This window comes from Cucumis melo, chromosome 6, assembly GCF_025177605.1.
Source record: "Cucumis melo cultivar AY chromosome 6, USDA_Cmelo_AY_1.0, whole genome shotgun sequence".
In the NCBI taxonomy this organism is placed as follows: Eukaryota; Viridiplantae; Streptophyta; class Magnoliopsida; order Cucurbitales; family Cucurbitaceae; genus Cucumis; species Cucumis melo.
The window spans coordinates 21,530,281-21,551,962 of NC_066862.1; the positions used below are offsets into that span (position 1 = coordinate 21,530,281).

At 32.4% G+C, this 21,682-nt stretch overlaps 3 protein-coding genes and 1 long non-coding RNA gene across 8 annotated transcripts; 3 read left to right on the forward strand and 1 right to left on the reverse strand.

Moving 5' to 3' along the window:
• Nucleotides 1–1,760: 1,760 nt before the first annotated feature.
• LOC103491812 (membrane-anchored ubiquitin-fold protein 4) lies at nucleotides 1,761–5,148 on the forward strand. 4 transcript variants are annotated; one of them, XM_008451915.3, is made up of 4 exons: nucleotides 1,761–2,058; nucleotides 2,276–2,526; nucleotides 3,125–3,295; nucleotides 4,693–5,148. In XM_008451915.3, the coding sequence occupies exons 2-4, from the start codon at nucleotides 2,397–2,399 to the stop codon at nucleotides 4,746–4,748; spliced, it is 357 nt and encodes a 118-aa protein (XP_008450137.1). In that variant the 5' UTR covers nucleotides 1,761–2,058; nucleotides 2,276–2,396; the 3' UTR covers nucleotides 4,749–5,148. The 4 variants fall into 4 exon arrangements, with proteins under 4 accessions (XP_008450137.1, XP_008450138.1, XP_050942583.1 ...); XM_008451916.3 differs by having other exon boundaries at nucleotides 1,817–2,058; nucleotides 2,302–2,526; XM_051086627.1 differs by lacking the exon at nucleotides 1,761–2,058 and adding an exon at nucleotides 2,064–2,109 and having other exon boundaries at nucleotides 2,302–2,526.
• Nucleotides 5,149–6,652: 1,504 nt separating this feature from the next.
• On the reverse strand, nucleotides 6,653–9,707 carry LOC103491808 (uncharacterized). 2 transcript variants are annotated; one of them, XR_538138.3, is made up of 3 exons: nucleotides 9,559–9,707; nucleotides 7,780–8,481; nucleotides 6,653–6,991 (listed from the first exon to the last, which is right to left on the reverse strand). It is a non-coding gene; the product is annotated as an uncharacterized LOC103491808 (long non-coding RNA). The 2 variants fall into 2 exon arrangements; XR_007822013.1 differs by lacking the exon at nucleotides 6,653–6,991 and having other exon boundaries at nucleotides 7,501–9,139; nucleotides 9,559–9,697.
• On the forward strand, nucleotides 8,801–9,971 carry LOC103491809 (major pollen allergen Ole e 1-like). The gene is made up of 2 exons (XM_008451913.3): nucleotides 8,801–9,113; nucleotides 9,442–9,971. Exons 1-2 carry the CDS (start codon nucleotides 8,933–8,935, stop codon nucleotides 9,777–9,779), a joined length of 519 nt encoding a protein of 172 aa, XP_008450135.1. The 5' UTR covers nucleotides 8,801–8,932; the 3' UTR covers nucleotides 9,780–9,971.
• Nucleotides 9,972–14,448: 4,477 nt separating this feature from the next.
• On the forward strand, nucleotides 14,449–17,642 carry LOC103491810 (60S ribosomal protein L7a-2-like). Its single transcript, XM_008451914.3, has 7 exons — nucleotides 14,449–14,606; nucleotides 15,728–15,772; nucleotides 15,866–16,067; nucleotides 16,637–16,806; nucleotides 16,905–17,033; nucleotides 17,125–17,217; nucleotides 17,306–17,642. The coding sequence occupies exons 1-7, from the start codon at nucleotides 14,604–14,606 to the stop codon at nucleotides 17,435–17,437; spliced, it is 774 nt and encodes a 257-aa protein (XP_008450136.1). The 5' UTR covers nucleotides 14,449–14,603; the 3' UTR covers nucleotides 17,438–17,642.
• The last annotated feature ends 4,040 nt before the right edge of the window (nucleotides 17,643–21,682 follow it).

Here is a 21,682-nt window from a genome sequence, read left to right on the forward strand (position 1 = left end):
ACACAATCTTTTTTTTTACACGTTTACTTTTTTAAACGATCATTTACATTTGGCTACTTCAATCTAAATGATTTTTTTAAGATTCTTTATACAAGATCTTTTATCTTTTTTACACCATTGTTTACTTTTTTACACGATTGTTTACATTTGGCTACTCCAATCTAAATGATTATTTTTTAAGATTCTTTATACACGATCTTTTAGATTTTGCTATTTTTTTGAACACGACGTAAAAAAATAGAAAAGAAGAAAAACGATAGAAAGAAATCGCATCGGAAAAAAGAAGAGGAAAAGTAGAAAGACGATGGAAAAGTAAAAACAAAAAGGAAAAGAAGGAAAACGATTGAAATATTAAACGACGTAAATAACAAATTAAAAAATAAGAAAGATGAAGGAAAAAATTCAGAAAAAAAAAAGAAGACAAAATCGCACAAGGAAGATGAAAGAAATAATCGGAGGAAGAAGGGCAAACATGAAATATTTAAAAAATAATTAATTTTATGGGTTTTGTTATACAGGCCGTAAATAATTTGGTATTTTGTTGTAGTGGTTGTGCCCCGCTTTATAACTTTCAAGTTAAGGGTATAAGTCTTGCATATTATAACTATTTTAACAAAATAATTTTTATTCCAAATATTACTTAGTTTTTTTTCCAAATATTTGTTCCTAAATTATCACAAAATATATTTTATTCCAAACATCATTACTTTTCTTTCCCAAAATATCAAATATCTTTCAAATTTTCAATAATTTTATTTCTCCAGAAAATAGTATTTATTCCAAATATCAATAATTTTTTTCCCAAAATATCAAATTTCTTCCTAAAATGTCACAAAATACATTTTATTCCAAACATCCTTAATTTTTTTCTTCAATTATTAAATATATTTCCAAATTTCAATAATTTTATTTCTCCAAAGACTCCAAATGTCAATTTTATTGTCAAGTTTCATCAATGTCGTAAAACAAAGATAATTTATTAATAAGAGTAAGAAAACCTAATTAAGATAAAACTCTTACTTATTTTCTAGCCATCATTTGTTATCTAACAAATATTTAGAAAAAATGCAACAAATTGGTATTTAAACTTTCATTTTTTCAGCAATATTCCATAAAAAGGATATTGTTCTTTTTTTTATACAATTTTTAAATTCACATTTATATATATATATATATATATATATATATATATATATATATATATATATTTTAATTTTCTATTAGGAATATTGTGAAGACTCGACCACACAGTTGAATGGAAGATCAATGGATAATTGATTGTCTTCTAGCTTATATTAAAAAAGATTTATTGGATAAGTTAGATAATGAACTTATTTATGGATCAATTTCAAAACATGAAAACTCGTAAAGAACAATTGTAATATGCATTAAATTAATTAATCTTTGAAGCTGACAATATTTTTTTAACATTTTTTTAGTGTGGTTATTATATAGTGCCCTACTATACAAAATTTTTCCAATATAATTTTATACGAAATGAGTAAAGTTGGAGAATAAATTTTAATCGTATTTTACTAAAATGAACTTAACTAAAAGGATGAGAAAGCCAAATTTAAGTATGAAATAGGTTTAAATTATGGGAGTTGGGTGTAAAATTGATGTTATAAGATGGAGTTGAATGTTTTATTTTTAATAGAGATATTTTAAACTGAAATCAACCATAACAATGATTTTAATATTTACAAGTTGATATTTATATGTAATCAAAATCGAAGTTGAAAAGAAAAAAGAAAAAGAAAATCGAAGAGATAATAATGGAAGTTGGGAGCCAATGAAATCAAAACTCGCACGTATCTGAATCTTCTTCTTCTTTTTTCTTTAATATAAAATAATAAAAATAAAAGCATAGAGAAGAAACCAAATGAGAACTACGATTTAATCGTATGTTGTGATGGGAGCAAAATCTAGGGTTCTTTCTCATTTCAAGATCTCTTCCCGCGATTCTTTAACCTCTCTCTCTTCTCTTTAAACAATTTCTCCATTTAAAAGATAAAGCTTCTGATTCCTTACATCTCTCTCCGCATCTTCTTTACTCAGGTATTCCCTTCATCTACCTTTTTTTTCCCCTTTCCTTTCTGATGATCTCTGGTGATGCATCTTGTTTATCGATTTCAATTGGATTTGAATCCATTAATCCTCATCAATCTCTTTTTCATTTTGGTTCTTCCTGTTTATTTACTTTCATTCAGTGCTATCAGCTTGTTTTCAGATGCCCTCATTTTTTTTTCTCTTTCTTCGGAATTCCCGGTTTCAGGTTTTGCTGTTTTTCAATTCCTCTAGGTACCGGTAGATTGCTTGGGTGATTTTGTGTGGGAGGATTTTTCAGGGGAAGTTGCTACTGGCGATGAAGCTGGTGCTTTACTGGTAGACCTCAAATGCCGGACGAAGATTTGATCGAGCTTAAGTTCCGACTTTATGATGGATCGGATATCGGTCCATTTCGTTATTCCCCAACTTCAACTATAGCCATGGTTAAGGAGAGGATTGTTGCAGAATGGCCTAAAGGTCAGTGAATTGGATCATGTTATTAGTTCCATTTTGCTGTTTTGGTGTTTCCATTTCTTGAACTGCTATTGTATGCAATGAAACTGTCGAATCGTAGGCACGTATGCTGTACTCTGCAGTACTTATGTTTAATCCAACCTTGCTCTTTCAAAATTTGACTTCTTTGACTTGGGTACCCTGTAGCTCAACTTAGAAGTCATAGACCACTATTATACGTGAGAAAGACAACTTATGGTTTTTAATAAGAAATAACTGATTTCCCCCCAGCTTTGAAGAAATACTGAAAGGTATGGATTCTGTCAGGAGTCTTGTGTAGTATGTAAACTCTTCTCATGATGATACTCAGAACTAAAGGTTAATAATTACCATCTTTGTCTTTGTTGAGCATGCTGGAAAGGAATTTTTTACATTTTTTGGGGGTCTGTTCTGTTATTGGTTACATAGGAGTGAATACAGTGTCCAGCTTTATCTTCATGTCTTCCTTTATGGCTGAATGAGTTGAAGTGCTATTGCTTCCAATTACTGCATCTCTCTATCTGACTTCATTCTCCCATCCAACGTGAAACTAACTACTGTAAATGTTTTTAATACTTTTTAGATAAGAAAGTTATACCCAAGGCAGCAAATGACGTAAAACTGATCAATGCTGGCAAGATTTTAGAAAACAACAAGACTGTTGGTCAATGTCGAGTGCCTTTCGGTGATCTTCCTATAGGAGTTATTACTATGCATGTCGTGGTTCAGCCAACTATAGCAAAAGCAAAAGCAGGTAGCCATCCTTTAAGTTTTAGATGTGCTTCTGCATTACCTTTAGTACCCAGCTATTCTACTGATAACTATGCGACACCATATATTATTTTTGTGTGAGTCATCTAGTCTTTGGACTTTGGTCATTAGCAAAAGTGAAAAATATTTAAGATTTTGGAGGTAATGGGATATGCCTGATTTATTTGTTCATAATTCTTAATCGGCATCAATGTTGTTGGGGTTTCCAGTGTTGTGATGATAACATGATATCCATGGGTGAGATTACCACTTAAGCTTAAACTAATAAATGACAGTGTATACACACACATATACAGCGATTCCAATGATGTATAAAATGATTGGGGGCAATTTTGTATTTTTCTTTGAGTTATTTTCTAGTTTTTCGTTGGTTCTTATCATTGGATTTGGTTTACTCGGTGCTCTAACATCCTCTATAAACCGGGATAGTGAATTGTAATATTACCTTTTTAACGGTAACAAAATTGAGTATTAACGACTTCTCAATGTTGTGTTTATTTGATCTTTAGCTTTCAATTCTTGTAAATTAAACTTTAATTGCTGTGATTAGGTTTTTCATGGATTCAAAATAAATTGAAATTTTATTTGTGTTTAGATGACGTTAAATTTTATATGCTGATGTAACCTCTCTACTTTTCTAGAAATTACCTGGGGAGGTTGGCAATTTATTTCATACCCATAGAGGAGGCAGAATTTTTCTTTTCTTTTCTTTTCTTTTCTTTTCTTTTCTTTTCTTTTTTTTTTAAGGTTTTAACCATGCATCCAAGATTTAAGAATTGTGACGGCCACAAAACAATGAATAAACTTCCCTCATTTCTTCTTCTCCTTCTCCCCAATTTCTCTTTTAGATCCTCGTTCAGACCCCTCCTAATTTATCTCTCATCTGTCCCCCTTTCTTAGCTTGTCCCGTTTTATCTCTTCGATTTCCTTCTCATTTGCATCTTGAACTATCGATTTTGTTTGAGCTTTGAGGTTGCCATCGTTGCTTATGGGAATGCAACTTGGTTGCCTGTGGCATGTACTGATTAGATGGAAAAAGGGGAGGAACTGAAGAATGAAGCATAATCCTTTTTCGAAATGCGTACAATTAGTTTATCCTGTCAGCTTTTTGCCTTTCAGTTCAGGACTATTGGGAGCTAGCTATTATAGAAAACCGATGCCAAACAAACATATCATAGGAAGAAAGTTTAAAATATTGCACTATAGGGAACAAATCGGGGCCATAATGTAATTTGCCTTTAAAATAAGGCATTTTGTAGATATTTTGTGGAGTTTCATGTTTTTAGATTCATGGCCGCATTAATTTTTGTAAACATGGGGATTCTTACTTTTTTGTTCCGTATGCTGACTACTAGACATTTAATTTGTTGTCGTCTACAGAAAAGAAGGTTGACGAGACCCCAACAAAAAACGTATGTTCGTGTTCCATATTGTAGGAAGGACGGATGAAAGGTAAGGAAGCTTGAGATTTGCCAGGGGCTAGTTCCAGCCAGCCTAATTGGGGTCGCATTAAAGTTGTAGCTTGCAAGAGAATATAATATCAATGTATTACAAAGTTCGAATGCCTGATTAATTACATGGTTCATTTCTGGATGATCCTGCGTGTCAACACGAATATGTAATATCGTGTGAGTCTATAGAATGAGTAGTAGTCTGAAGTATGTAATGTAGGCAGGTTTCGATTGTTTCAAAATTATTTTTACAGAAAGAGATGAGGGGTCGACTTTGATCCCAAGATTTGTACGTCATACATCTGAATTCAGCACGTGTAAAAACTAAACCAAACTGGACCTCCCATAATTTCTACAGTTAATGTTTTTGAGTCTTTACTCTTCAGCATTGGGTTCTATTTTTGCTCTTTTCTTTTCTGATTTGAAAACTTTTTTCTTTAGATTTTGATTCTTGGTTTTTAAAATTAAGTATATACTTTTTGTCCGTACTTTTCTTGGAGGAGTCTTTTCAATAAAAAACAGTAAAATATTTACATTCTATATAACAATTCTAAAAACGAAAAAAAAAAAACTCAATATTAAAAATGTTTCGTCAACCATGCAACGCATGTGTAATATATTTTGCAATTGTTTAGATATTGTTACAATTTATATGTGATTGTTGTATGACTATAATTTATTTTTTCAATTTCATCATTTACAATTTATTTTTTCAATTTCATCATTAAATTTTGTTAAACAATATTTTATTTTTTTTACACGATCGTTTGCATTTGTCTACTCTAATTTAAATGATTTTTTTTCAAAATTCTTTATACACTATCTATTATTTCTTTTACACTGATTAATTTTTTACACAATAGTTTACATTTGGTTACTCCAGTCTAAATGATTTTTTCCAAGATTTTTTATAGACGATCTTTTATATTTTGTTATTTTTTGTACACGACGTAAAAAAAAGACAATGGAAAGAAGTTGCAATGAAAAAAAGAGAAACAGGAGAAAGACGATGAAAAAGCAAAAAAAAAAAAAAAAGATAAACGATAGAAAGATTAAACGACGTAAATAAATAATTGAAAATAAGAAAGAAGAAAGACGCAAGATGAAGACGATGAAAGATGAAGACGATGAAAGAAACAACAGGATGGAGACGATGATAGAAATGACAGGAGGAAAACGAATCGCCGAGAAAAAAAGAAAAATGGAACGACAAACCTGGAATATTTAAAAATGACTAAATTTATGGACTTTGTTACACGGACCGTAAATAGTTTGGTGTTTTGTTACCCTTACAAAAGTTTCTCATCCTTTAATGTATTCGTTTTTAAGAATTTGATTAAGGATCAATCATTACGCATATTTATAAGTTTCATTTTAAAAACTAAAAACAAAAAATGATATGGTTATCAAACAAATTTTAATCATCTCGTGCTTAGTTTTATTGTCAGCTTTAAAGTAATTCATGAAAAGAAAAACGTTAATCTAAAATTTTGAAAAAAAATTAAAATTGGAAAATTTTAATGCAAAGTTTTTATCTATACAATAACTAAGTTGACTATAATTTTCTCACGGTCTTGTTCAAATGTAAGACTATTGACATAGTTATTCGTATAACAAGTGAAGGTAAATCTTTAAAATCTACATATACTAATAGATTTAACTAGTATCTATCAATGCATTGATAACACTAGTAGAAGTATATCATTATCTCTCATTTATAGATTTTGAAATTTTACTATATTTTGTAACTATTTTAGATCGTCTTTATTTGAAAACAACACTCGAATATACTAATTTATATTAGAAAAATTTTCTAAATAAATAAAAACATGTAGGATCTAACCAAGAAGAGTGATATATGTGGTTGATAAAAATTAGCTATAAAGATATCACAAATTAAACTATATATCATATCAAATATTTACCATATAAATTCATTTAAAAGTATATTCATTCAAAATTTGTACTTCACATTATTTATATTCATTATTATTTTGAGTAGTGTTAGTAACTATTTCTTTCCTTTATGGTCAAATGAAATTGTGTTCCAATTTAAATTTTATCACAAAAAAATTATCTTCAAAATTAACCACATGCTATGTGTCATAATCACACCTTCCTTAGCTCATAAAACAACTTTGTGTTCACTTGCTCTCACCTTCCAAGCAAGTTGCCAATACAAATTTGGATAGTTGTGGCAAAATGAGCATATCTCGCAACATTCACCCCTGTTTTAGAGGAAACAATTTTAAGAAACAAGTTAGATAAATTTTTCACAAACGTTTTAAAACATCTTAAGAGAAAGATTGTCGTAGGCTAGTGAGCAAGAGAGCACTAGCTTTGATAGCATACAAATCTAATTAAGAACTGACAAGTGACAACTAGTCTTACCCCTATAGTATATCATAATATTTTTAGTGGATGTGGCTCTTGCAAATGAAAATGGTGAGTAGTTTCCCACTACCAATAGTATTAGAAAAAAAATGTGTAATATAAAGGGTTTGCTTGAACATGCAGTCCCGACAACATGCCATAGACAACACCATGCACGCAGTATCCATCTAGTAAGAGAGAGAAAAAAAAGAAAAGAAAAGAAAAAGAAGGGTAGAATAACTAAAAGAAGGTCCTCTCGATATGAAAATCTCAAAAACTCATGCTCCAAATGTTTGGACTTATTATATATCAGCAAAACAAATACAATAATTAAAATGCTCATTCTAAGAAAATATTAAAATCCTGCGAAAACAAACCACCTCAGATATGAATTTTCATTTCCCAACACCAGATTTCGAGAATTTGGCAATGATAAATAGTCGTACAGTGAGTATCCAAACATCTTACATTGTGGTTCAAAAATAAAGTAAATAACCTTAATCGTGTGAGAAACACTTATTCACAATTTTGGTGGTTTAATTTTATCCCATCTACGAGGTGTACTGAAATATTCATCGAGACAAACTCTATATGTACGACAATATATTCCAACATGCCTTAAAATAATTTATAGCATTTTTACCGTAATCGAGTCAACAGGGTGAATCACGCACCGGGGCAGCAATGAAATAAGCCATCACCATATATTGCAACCAAATAGCCTGCTGTCATTTTTCAATCTTCAAAGGCTCCAACACTTGAAAAGTTTCTTTGTACTGCTGGGGGCAATTTGCATAAGCATTATAGGGCCCTGTTTTGCTGGAGGAGGCTCGACCAACAAGCATTCTCAACCGCTCAGATTGCTCCAATTTACACTTTAACATCACTTTTCTGCAGAAGGTACTGGGTCCAAAATCTGGATCGCCATCCCTTAAACCCACACTACATCACGAGCTGCATAGTCCTTTTTTTAGTGGCTCAGATTCTATACTTCGATCAGCTTTCAATCTCCACCACTCAATATTTTCTCCCCCATCATGCACGTTTTTGGACCTGTGCATTTTGGGGATTGCTGCAATTGTTAAATAATAACTTGGGGTCAAGTTTAGTTGTTCAAACCAAATACTGTTTCATTCGATCTCAATGGTGTGATTTCTTCATCCTCTGATACTCATTGCCTGGTTATGTTTCCTTGGCTCCATAGACATTGGCTAAGACTACAACCCCATAATTGGCACCAATCGAAGCTTGAAGACTTGAAGCAAATTGCTGTCTGTATCTCCTTCAAGCAATTGAGATGTAAAAGCAGCCTTTACTTTTTACAAGAGAGACTTAGAATTGACACCTAAAAAGAATACAGGATATGGATGTAAATCTTCCCAAAACAATGCAACGAGATTCACTCCGCGTGTGTTGGTTGGCTCCTATTTTGAAATAGGTAGCTCTATTAATAGTGTTTAGCTGGGTTAGACCCTCGAATCAAGGAGCAGTATCAGCAATAATTCTGCCAAGAGAATCTAATTTCTTCTCTTTCCTACACATCAAGTTCACATGCAGAATGACAAAAGACTATCACATGTCTTTGTTTCTTATGAAAATGTTAAATGACCTTCACTTTTTTTACTTCGCTTTCAGTTATATCCTTACCCACCAACTACTGAAGCAGTGAAGCTCGTTACTTACATTACTACTCTTCCCACCCTTCATTACATATCCTGATATGCATTGAACATTAGATAGGCACTTCTTTCAAAGAAGAAAAAAGCGGCTTCTCTCTTATCTTCCGTAATATAGCCATGAATCTTATTCTACTCTTTGTCTTAGCCTCCTTGGTTCCAAGTTCCTTTCTGTTTGAAATTCAGGCTGCTCATTCTCACCCGCCAAGAACAATATATTCTCAGATTACTGTCATGGGTCTTGTTTATTGTGACACCTGCTCCAACAACACCTTCTCCAAACACAGTTACTTCTTATCAGGTAATCCCCGATACCATTTCTTCACACTACATATTTACTCGAGTAAGGTCAAGGTAAAGTTTAAGTCCTAATTTCAAGATGAACTAGAATTCAAATGGTCAAAACTAGCATCTGTTTTTGTAATTATGCTGTGTAGGTTTATCATTTTGAGTTTGAACTTTTTGTTTTCCCTTTTCTAAGCTTTGATATTATGGGTTGGGTTTGAATATATTTTAGTAAACTAATTTAAAAAAAGCATTGAATTATTGAAAGAGGGATTGAAAAAATTGATAGTCGTGGCGCACTGAGTGTGTTTGTTTATTATAAATGATGGGGGGAAAACAAACAGGTGCAGAAGTTCGAATCGACTGCAAATTAAAAGCAGAAACGCCGCGTACGGCGGAGCAGATAGCGTTCTCAGTGAACAGAACAACAAACAAATACGGAGTGTACAAGTTGGAAATACCTTCGGTGGACGGAATCCGATGTGCAGAGGATTCGGCAATGGTGTCGTTCTGCCAAGCGAGTTTAATGGGAAGTTCGTCGTCGTCTTGCAACGTTCCTGGATACAGAAGCACATCTGGAGAAATATCGATAAAATCAAGACAGTCAAACATTTGCATTTACAGCTTAAACCCGTTGAATTACAAGCCATCGACGAGAGATGATATCTTGTGTGGGAATTAGAAGAAGAAGAAGAAGAAGAAGAAGAAGAAGAAGAAGAAGAGTAGGTTTTGATCTGAGTTATTTTGTTTTTTGTTGGGTTTGTGTAGTCATGGATTGGAATGTGTAATTTTGTTTATTTAACAAAAGACTTGTGCGTTAATGTTGTTTGTACAGTATTGGAAAGAAGGAACCTCCATGTGCAGTTTGTGTGCTTTTGCTTTCTCTCTTTTTCTCTTTTTCTCTTTTTTTCCTATTTACAATTTACAATTAATATTTGCAACTTCTTTTTCTTTTCTTTTCTTTTTTGTTAAATTATTCAAAGTTGTGACTAACCCGCCAAAGCGATGTGGTATGGTAAGTGTGGCATCCACTCTTTTATTTGAAGTCCTAACTCTGATTTTTCAAAGCCTCAATTTATGTACTATAGCCATTTATTTAAATATCAACTTTCAAAACTAGTAATTATCTCTTCAATTAATATAGTCGTTATGATCTTTGTTGTACTAACCCCTATACTTACCGGACCGTTCTCTTGACTTGCTTCACAACTTTTGAGAATTGTTTAGTCGACAAGGTAATAGAATCAACTAGGTTTTCATCCATTGCCTTACTTTTATTCTAATACGGTTCCTCATCCTCCACACATTCAAAAGCCAATCCTTTACCCTTCTTATCATTCTTTTCATCAAAAGTTTGTTCAAATGTGTGTAAGGATCCAAACAACTTATCTAACTTCAAAGTGGCAATATCATTTGCTTCTTCATAGTTGTTATCTTCATGTAAAAGCATTTTGGTATAGAGCGAAGCACCTTCCTAACTAGTTTCTATCCAGAGAACTTTTCACCAAGCACAAACAACTCATCCGCAACGTCCAAGACATTCACATTGTAGTCAACAATGGTTTCATAATCCATCATCTTGAGTAATTCAAACTTAGATGTTAAAATTTGGAGATGAGACAACTTTACCTTGGGTGTACCTTTACAAGAAACCTCCAAAAATTTCCCATAATTTCTTTAGCGGATGTAAAGATATTTATCACTTTGAATAAATTCTTGTCAACTCTATTAAAGATTGCATTGAGAGCACGAGAATTTTTCAGAGATGCTTCATCTTTAGCATCAGTTCAATCTTTCTATGGTTTAGGATACTTTTTTCCTTTAGCATCAGCGACAAAAGGATGAGTCCAGCTTGAGACGATTGTTTTCCAGGTTTTGCTGTCAATGGATTTAAGAAAGGCAATCATCCAGGCCTTCCAATAGGCATAGTTCAAACCATTCAACACATGAGGTCTAGTTGTTGAGCCACGAGAATTTTTTAGAGAATTTCCCAAAGATGCCTCATCTTAGCATCAGTCTAACCTTTCTCTAGTTTAGGGGACTCTTTTACTTTAATATCTGTGACAAAAGGATGAGTCCAGCTTGAGACGACTGCTTTCCAAGTTTTTCTATCACTGGATTTGAAAAAGGCAATCACCTTGACTTTCCAAATAGGCATAGTTCGAACCATCCAACACAGGAGGTCTTGTTTGTTGAGCCACCCTCTCTGATAAAATCTATAGTCAATCACTCGCTACCTTGCTTTGATACCAAATGAAAACATGGTGTTAACCTGGAGAATTATGTTTTCACCAAAGGTATATATTGACGATGTAAATAACATAAGCAACGGTAGAAGTAAAAGTAGAACACAACTAAGTTGACAATCTAGTTCGTTATAATCACACCTACATCTGAAGGGTTTTGAGTCATATCGAAAAGATCATTTATTGAGATTCAAAAGGTTCACAAATACATAACTTAACAAAAATTAACTACCTTGTCATACATAACTTTTGTCTAGGCTCCCCATAAACCACTTGAAGTATGAACAAAAGGTTTGATCTAAGTTCCTCCTAGATCATTTACTCCACATCTAACTCTTATGTCTCAACGTCCAGGCTCCCTTAAGAGATACTTCTCAAAATCACCTTTTGTGTTAGGCTCCCTCTAACCTTTCAAATCTTATCAATCTAGCATTATGAAGTCAATAACAAAGTGTTCAACACCATCCACCACATGTAGGGATTTTGTTTCGCAAGAAACTCACTGTCAACCACAGTCACCCTTGAGAAGCTATCTGATTGACTTTTTTCATTGACATAAAAAAAAACCACACCCAACAAATTATTATTTAGGTCAAAACCAAGAGAATAATCAACTCTCCTAACAACTTGAAAAGGAAAGGATTTATATATTAGTTAGAATTCTAACCATAATTAACCAACAAAAAGGAAAGATCACCAAAAATAAAATAAAGGCAAAGAAAGAAAAAAAATGAAAAAGAAATTTGCAGAAAAAAAAACATAGCAATTTAAGGTGGATGGTAGAGTTGTTATCTAGAGTGATTGTTGGAGTCAGAATCAGTCATTGGAGTTTATAAGTGGAGTGATTGTCGGTGCTTGAACTTGGTAGTTGGAGTTGCCATCCAAGTGGTTGTTGCAACCCGAATTTGGTCATTGCAGTTATTTTCAAAGCCAAGAATTAGCCATCAAAATTGGTCATTAGAGTTGTCGTTGGAGCTTAGAGTTGGCCGTCAGAGTTGGACAAGTGAAAGTGATCGTCAGAGTTGGTTCCTAAGTGTGACAACGATACTTGTTGATGATGCCTAATGAATAGAGCATTGAAAACATTTGGAGAAGGGAGAGATTGAGTAAGTTGGTAAAATTTACAAACTCAACACCACCAACATTTAAAACGGTGGGCCAAACAATGAATTGAAAAGGTTTAGTTTTGATATTTGAAAATAAAATAAAAATATGATTTTGTGATTTAAAACATGAGATATTTTAGGAGAAAAGAAAGACTTATGATAAAAGAAAGGTCCATGGGACAAAATTACCCTAAACCCTAAACCATCTAAATTCATTTTGTACTTACCCAAAACTCTGTATTAATAGTTTTTTTATTCTATCCAAGATATCGGTTTAAGAGGTGCCAATTGATCGGAAAATATTTTATATAAATAATTCCAATTAAAAGAAAGAAACGGATTTAGATTGGAGTATGAAAATATCAATTAAAAACCGTCAACTAAAATTACTAATCAATTATGATGTGTTGTTGATGTTAATTATGGAGATCTCATGAACAGAAGAGAAAAAAAAAATTGACATGGTGCATCCTTCCTTGATCAAATATATTAAGTGAGTTTAAGACTCCTAAGCCAAAATAAACTAGTTAATACCAAGTACCAACACCATGCATATGATTGACCTCACTTTTCATGATGGTTGGATAGGAATCACTTTGGGAAGAAGAGACTTCGTGACTTGAACTCTTGGTCGATGGTCACTTCAGTCGAGCCCTTCATCTATGCATTAGTGGATTTGATCGATCAAGTCAAACCTCCAAGGTAAATTTGACCATGATTGAGAAAAAAAAAACTAAAATGAAAATGAAAACAAAATTGGTGGAAAATGGGATAAAGGAGAGTGGGATCACGTGTATTTGGCATAAATTTGATGAAATTTATGTTTTTCTTTCAAAATTATAAAAGAAGATTAATTAATAAAAATGAGATGTTTTGTAATATTCCAAGTTTAAAGCAAAATTATAATTAAGATACTCATAAGAAAATCTTAAAAAAAAAATGTAGGATTTTGTTTGTTCACACGAGATTTTCAAAGAAATTAGATTCGTGGAGTTGAATTTTTATTGATGTTGTATTTATGTTGATTTGATGCGAGCGTGATGTTCTGCGGAATTCTCTCTAAACTTTCTGAAGTAAAAAATTTCCCGTCTCTACAAATGAAATAACTCCTCTATTTTATAGAGTTCCATGGTAGACTTTTATGGACTTGGACCTGTTTTGCTCCAAGGACCATACCTATGGGGTCAATCACATGGATTTGGGTCATATTTAATTTTGGGCTAAATTAAGTTTATCTTCTTGCACTCAATTGAATTTTAGCCAAACTAAATAATATTTAATTGAACCAACATAATTAATTTGATCCAATTGTCATAATAAAGACACGTGACATTATTAGAATTGTCCAATTTGTCCAATTTATCTTTAAATTTTAGTTAATCCTAAATACAATTATATTTAGTAAATAACGTGGTAATTTATAATTGGTTCCAAAATTTCTTATTCAACATTGTTATGAGCGAAAGAAAATATAATATAAATATAAAAAGTAGGCTAAAGAAAAAAAAATCCTATAACATAAGATTTGATAATAAATTAATTAGAGTTCAACAAGGTAATTATAATTTGTGGTAATCTAGTATAACAATTAAGTATATAATAACCTTTTAAAAAAATTACAAACAAAATTTATTCATGATAGACCATTATTTGCAACATGGAATATGAGTGATAGATTTTTATCATTGATCTGACCGGACAATTTTTAAAAATAATTGTTATATACTTAATTATTTTGAATCCAATTGTTATATTTGTAATTATTAATTAGAATGGAAGTAAAAAGGGTGTGGTGACCGGTGAGGATAATTATCAGAAAACGGACTCAAGTGTTGTATCACGCAATTTGCTATATTTCGAAACAATTTTTTGGTATGCTATTTCTCAAAATGAAAGTGTAATTTGTAGTGTGTGCGTATACCTGATTTTTCCCTATGCTCCATATTATATTGTGACATAAACTGAGGTCCAGGTCCAAAGCTCCTAACTTTACCATTCACCAGCCCAACATTATTCGGCCCACTAGCATAAGCCCAAGCCCATCTTAATCTTTATTTTGCCCTAGACGTCACCACTCTTTCCCTCCTCTCTTCGCCGCCGCTTATTTATATTTCATCCTTCTTCCCACTCTTCCTTTCACAAGCTCGCGCAAAAATGGTACGTGTCTCCTCTTTCTCTCTTTCGTTTCGGTTTATTACTTTGCTCTTGCCGTCACATCCACAGTTAGTCTCTTGTTTTCAGATGCCAATCGATTCATGAATCAATGATATGTGTTTTGGTTGCTTACTTTTTTTATTACCTGCACTACTTTTTTTATTACCTGCACTATGGTTGCACTTCTGTTGCGTTTTCTGGGTTTTTAGATTTGGACAAACATCGTGTCATTTGATTTTATGAGATGTTGAAAATGGGTTGAGCCCCCTTTTTTTAAACCAGTTTTTGGCTTTCGTTGATTTTTATGTGTTAATTAGCTTTGCTGCCGGGTATTCAACTGCGTCTCTTTAACTATGCTTCCGAAGTTTGGTTGGTTGGGTCAAGACGGGAGGCTCTTACCTTTTTTTTTTTTTTTTTTTTTTTTACTGATCTAGTATTCTTTCATGCACACCCTTAGTTTTTTGGCCTGGGCCTTTTACTTTGTAGGAGCAAGTTCATCATGATTTCGTTGACAACTATTTATTAGTAAAGAAGTTCGTTCTGGAATATGATGCTCTCATTTTTGTTAATGGTGCACCGCCTCGTTGTAGTTGTCAGTATTTTTCTCGCTAGCAGAAATTCGTCAAGTATACATCATCATTGTTATACATTTTGCATAGGCTTATTAAGATCAGCCCTGAACTGAAGATAATATCAACAACAATGATCTATTTGAATGTTGTTAAAGTAATGGCTGCTTTACTGATGTCATCAGCGCTAATAGGCATTAGTGTAGTTCAATCACGGATAAACATTGTTGACCTTTCCTGGTGGTCTTAAGATTGTATTCACATCCCTTGTAAAAGTTTTAGTACACTGAAGAACCCATAAATGCAATTCAAAATTTGATAGAGTTAAGCATTACCGCAGTTGGTATAAACAGAAATGTTAAGATATCTATAGGAAAGATTGGTGTCTACTCGTACTGATAAAAGTTGCTAGTTCAAGCGCCCACTTAATCTCTAGCCATAATAATTGATTCCTTCTCTTTACATTTTATTTGATTTGTCATTTTTATGATTTTCTAGAAGTTGGATTCTTTGTCTTGTATAACATACTGACATCATTTTATTGTGTTCTTCAAGGCACCAAAGAAGGCTGTTGGGAAAGCCTTGGCAAAAAAGAAGCCCGTAAGTGTTTCTTTTCCTTGTAGCATGTCTCCTGTTTTGTTAATGTTCTGGTTATTGGCTGCTTTTGTGTTTAATACGGTATTGTGTATATAGGAGAAGGTGGTGAATCCACTATTTGAGAAGCGTCCAAAGCAATTTGGAATTGGCGGGGCCATTCCACCAAAGAGGGATTTGACAAGGTTTGTTAAATGGCCAAAAGTTGTTCAAATTCAGAGAAAGAAGCGGATTCTTAAACAGAGGTTGAAGGTTCCACCAGCTTTAAATCAGTTCACCAAGACCCTTGACAAAAATCTTGGTATTGTCACCGAATGTGCTATCATGAATGAAAATTATATGGCGAACCCTAATACACCATCAGTCTTGCATTCCTTAAATGAGCTTTTAGGTTTTAGAATTTGGTTGTTTACTTCTATGAAATCTGGATTTTAAAAACCACCTTCATTATACTATGTTCTAATGCCTTTTGCCTTCAGTGAATTTGGTTTTCCTTGAAAATTTGTTGCTTAAAAATTTTGAATGGTCCTGTATTGTTACTTTTAAAACTATATGTCGTTTGACTGTTTTTTGGTCACCGATTTCATTCTTTGCTTGTTTATTTCAAAGCCGACTGTTTGGTCACTGATTTCATTCTTTGTTTGATTGTTTCTTTTGCGGATTGGTTTTTTGTCTGATTGTTTCTTTTTTTGTATTTCTGCTCACGATTTTTGTTTTTTCTGGAAATTTTTTTGTTTTGATAGATGTCTGGTCATTATCTGTTATGATTTTTGTTGGATTTCAAATTTACTTTTGCCTTTACATTTTTGTTGATCTTGGTTTTGAAGTGTTTGTTGTATGGGTTTTAAAATTAATGTCATGTATATGCAGCTACAAACCTGTTCAAGATGCTTTTGAAGTATAGGCCGGAGGACAGATCACAGAAAAGGGAGCGTCTTCTAAAAAGAGCTCAGGAAGAGGCTGATGGCAAGCCACATGATGCTAAAAAGCCTATTGTTGTGAAATATGGTCTCAACCACGTGACCTACCTTATTGAGCAGGTATTGTTTTAATTCATTCGTGTTTAGCTTTTACCTATTCAGTAGCTATTACTGTCTGGGGAATCAAATATACTCGTGACTCAAAACTACATTTTCAGAACAAGGCTCAGCTGGTTGTCATTGCACATGATGTGGACCCGATTGAATTGGTTGTTTGGCTCCCAGCTCTTTGCAGGAAGATGGAAATCCCATACTGCATTGTGAAGGGAAAAGCACGATTGGGATCGGTAAGTGCCAGCCATTATTTGTAATATTTCTAGATATTTTCTATGTTTTGAAATACGTTTATCAATGATTGTTACGTTGCCTTGCTGACAGATTGTCCATAAAAAGACTGCATCTGTTTTGTGCTTGACGACTGTGAAAAATGAAGACAAGATGGAGTTCAGCAGGATTCTTGAAGCCATCAAGGTGAGTTACATAGACATTAGAAGCCAAATTAATACTGCATCTGATTATCACGGTTTTATTAATAATACGTTCGTGATTTTGCTTTTAGGCCAATTTCAACGACAAGTACGAAGAGTATAGAAAGAAATGGGGAGGAGGAATCATGGGCTCCAAGTCCCAGGCTAAAACAAAAGCGAAGGAAAAGCTGCTCGCCAAAGAAGCAGCTCAAAGAATGTCTTAGGGATCATAGTTGTTCTCTTATAATTTGCGGATTTTGCTTTAATGGAAAAAAAAACCTCCATGGAGACTTGGTTATTATTTTCAACCTCAGAATTTAGAAGTTTTGTTTACTTTATGGTTGTTTTGCTTATTGGCTGATTTCAGATCTAGATTTGATGTTTCGCACAATCTACTTTGTTCTTTATGTTATAGTGTAATTTTTAGCAGATGAATTTATTCTAGAGTAAAATTGAAACTTGGTTTTTTATTTTTCAGAGAAAGAGAGAACATGGGGGCCACTGAGGTTTGAGACCCCTGTTTTGATCATCTGAGAACAGTCTATCTATTTCAGATTTTCTTTCATATCTACTTTTAGCTTTATTTTTTACTTTATTATTTTTTGATTTTAGGATCTGTAATCCTTATATTTATTGGTTCGATAGCTTTAATAAGAACCTCAATTTTACCCCGTATATTAAATTCATACCCAATATATAATCTTATGTTGATGAATGAAAAAAATGGGAATATCAACGCTTTTGTGAATAAACTATTGATCTCGACTGATTGCTGCCAAAGCCCTGAAAAGACCGTGTTACTTAATCTTGGTTTAAGGCCAAAATCACACGATTTCCCACATTTTTGCCGTGCCTAAACTTCAGTCTACTGTTATTGGATGTTAAAAATCGAGTGCACCGTGCCAAAACAAAACTAGGGGAATAATTTTAAAAATGGACCTCTCACCACATTTGATCATGAATTTATAGGTTAATAATGTGTCGAATAAATAGAAATTTGAATAGACATAGAAAACGCACAAAGAAAAGAGAAAAAGGTCAATAGGAAAGGCCAAAAAAGGTGAGCCATATTATCAGGGGGCTGTTTGGGGAATCAGAAGAAGTGTTAGGTAAAAAGGGTCGGACTGAAAATCAAATTGGGTTCAAAATGCTCCATGCAAACATACGTTTTGAATTACTTTATAATAATTATAATAATCGTAACAATTATGAGCTACGAAACACCTCTTCTTCCAAATTTGAATGGATGTTTTCCCTATTATGAGCAATCTCCCATTTCTCTCTTTTGCTTTGATTTTTCCCTTCCCTCTCGTTGATGGCAAAGTCATGACCTTGATCCTCATTTGTTTTTCTGGTAAATTTATTGTTTTGGAGAATAAATACAACTTCTAAGAAAAGAAAACATCAATGTGGTGTATATCACAAAACCTTACTGTACTCTATTTATTCACCCAAAAATGAATGAGAGTTTCACGGGATGGGTTTCATTAGCACGCCTCGACTAGAAATGTGGTCTTTGTAAGCGGCCTTTCCGTTTAAGAATTGGTAGCAGTTTTAAAGAAGACTATCGAGCTCCACGATAGATAAGCACCTATCATCTCTATGCTCGTTTTGACTGACGCCTTTTGTTTTTGATTAGTATTGACAACAACTTGCTCGACTTAATAATAATTGATTTACTCGACTTGCTTATTAGCTGCTTTTCTGACTAATATCTAAAATTGACTTGTGAATTTCAAGTTCTAAACTAAGTACACTAGGAGAACATTTCCTCTTGTTTCCTATTTATAAACACAAAATGGTAACATTCCTTCTCTGGAAACACATCTTATGTTAGATTTATTCTTAAATATAATATTATCATTAATGTGACCCAATTGTATTATCTATTATTTATCTTTTTTTTGGCTTATTATTTTATTAGGCCCATTAGATTAAAAGGTAATGTCCTATTTAACACCATGATGGGTGGTATAACCTTAGGGATTGGTCCTCTCACTGTCTCATTAACTAGTTTGTTCTTCCCATCAAAAAACTTAAATTAAATCTAAAGGGAAGGTGAGAGAAACACAATTCCTCAAGAAGATTATTCATAGATCAGAGTATGTTCTTAACTAATTTGTAAAATTATCTAGTTCAAAGATCTTGACATGTGGTATCAGAGCCTTGATTGAGAACTTATAATTTTACATGGATGATTAATGATTTATTTTTATGTTCCCGTTGCATGTTTTCTTAAATTTAAATCAAGACTCTTTAATTATTGATTATCATTTGAACTAAAGATTCTTTAATTAAAGATTATGAATTTGAAATTTTGATTTTATCGAAAGCTCGAAGAAAGAAAGAAAATTATAAAAGCTTTTAATTGATCCACCGCAACCATCAAATTTTAATTGATCCACCGCGGGCCAGAGTGTTATGTTCTTTTTTTATCCAATTTTGATTAGCAATTAAAGTATTATATGATGAAATACAAACCTAATTAAAGGAATTGGAAGGCCTGTCAATTTTTCTTTTCATCTCAAGAAAATTTAGTGAATTAAATCTTTGTAATCCATAATTAAAGGAATTAAAATCTAATAAAGATTACGATACTGTCGAAAATCTAATTCATCACAAATCTAATTAAATTTTAGATTTTAATGATTTTCAAAATATTGCATATGTTTAGTTTATGTTGAAATTGAAATTGATTATGTTGAAATTGATGATCATATGTTATGTTTAAAGTATCAATTTATCTCTAAAATATAAATTATACAATTAAATTTTTGGAGGATAATGTATGAATGTATGAAGTTTTGATGAAATTCTTGTATCTAACTGTAAATTATGAGGTAAATCACTTGGAATTATGTTGTTCGATATCTATATATTAGGAATAATTTGTTAGTCACCAAAGTGACCAAATTAGTAAGTTTTATAGATATTCTATTAATAGTGTTTTGCAAATTAAGAAAATAATTATTTTTGATTATTCTAATATGATATCTATATTATGAATAATTTGTTAGTCACCAAAGTGACCAAATTAGTAAGTTCAATAGATATCAAATTAAGGTTAAACTCAATTACTCCTTTTTATGTGATGATGATGAATTATTTTATATTATGAAAAATAGAGATGTTATTATGAGTATATTTATTTTCATTATTATAAAACTTTTAAATTGCCCAAAGGTAATTAGTAGTTTTATAATTTTGAATCTTATTATGGTTAATTGGAATTGTTTTATCATGATGCCTATGTTATGAACAATTTGTTAGTCATCAAAGTGGCCAAATTGGTAGCTCTTTAGACATCAAATTAAGATTGATTCAATTACTCATGTCCATTTGATGCTAATGAATGAGATAATATTATGACATTAATGATTTGTCATGAGTATATTGATTTTCATTGTTATAGAACATTTAATTTGCCCAAAGGTAATTAGCAGTTTTATAATTTTGAATCTTATTATGGTTAATTGAGGTGTTTGATTAGATATTGTTAGTATATCCAAAGATAACTAATGTATCTAATTTGAGCATTTAAATTACCAATTATATGAAACAAAATCTAGCATCAGTTGAGTGTAAATGTTGTACATTGTTGTGCCTTCCAAAGAAGAACTTCAATGTATAAATTAATGGTTATTTAATATTATCTGAAAATATGTCAATATCTTTAAGTTTATTTCTCAAAGCAATGATGTATAAGCATATTTATTTTGTAATTGCAGAATCTGCTCCTGTTTCTCTTTATTCGCATGCTACATTTATAATAAAGTTTAATGGACTCAATTGCTCTGATTGGTGCGAACAAATCCGATTCCATCTTGGAGTTTTGGATCTTGATTTAGCACTTTTAAGTGAGAAACCTGCTGCAATTACTTCTGCTAGCAGTGATGAGGATAGATCTTTCTATAAAGCTTGGGAAAGATCAAATAGATTGAGCTTAATGTTTATGCGAATGATTGTAGCAAACAATTTTAAGTCCACAATTAAGAACACTGAAGATGCTAAGGAGTTTATGAAATCTGTGGAAAAATGTTCTCAGTCAGAGTCGGCTGACAAATCACCTGCTGGAACACTTATGAGTACTTTAACCAACATCAAGTTTGATGGTTCTCGTACTATACATGAGCATATCCTTGAAATGACGAACTTGGTAGCAAGGTTAAAGACCATGGGAATGGAAGTTAATGAGAATTTTTTGGTAACGTTTATCCTTAATTCTTTACCTTCAAAGTATGATCCATTTCACATGAACTATAACACTCTGAAAGATAAATGGAATGTGCATGAATTACAAAGTATGCTCATTCAAGAGGAAGCGAGGCTTAAGAAATCAATAATTCACTCTGCCAATCTCATGGGTCACAAAGGAGCTAGAAAGAAACCTAGAAAAAAGAATGACAAGGGCAATCATGGACAATTAAAGGTAAAACAGTCATCTGCCCCAATCCAAAAAAAGGAACAAA

Bases quoted from the DNA above. Each gene is read 5' to 3' on its own strand.
- LOC103491812 (XM_051086626.1), top strand. From the start codon at position 2,397: ATGCCGGACGAAGATTTGATCGAGCTTAAGTTCCGACTTTATGATGGA. The intron at 2,527-3,124 runs GTCAGTGAATTG...AATACTTTTTAG, and splicing joins TGTTGCAGAATGGCCTAAAG to ATAAGAAAGTTATACCCAAG.
- LOC103491809 (XM_008451913.3), top strand. From the start codon at position 8,933: ATGAATCTTATTCTACTCTTTGTCTTAGCCTCCTTGGTTCCAAGTTCC. The intron at 9,114-9,441 runs GTAATCCCCGAT...GAAAACAAACAG, and splicing joins ACACAGTTACTTCTTATCAG to GTGCAGAAGTTCGAATCGAC.
- LOC103491810 (XM_008451914.3), top strand. The intron at 16,807-16,904 runs GTATTGTTTTAA...CTACATTTTCAG, and splicing joins TGACCTACCTTATTGAGCAG to AACAAGGCTCAGCTGGTTGT. The intron at 17,034-17,124 runs GTAAGTGCCAGC...CCTTGCTGACAG, and splicing joins GAAAAGCACGATTGGGATCG to ATTGTCCATAAAAAGACTGC.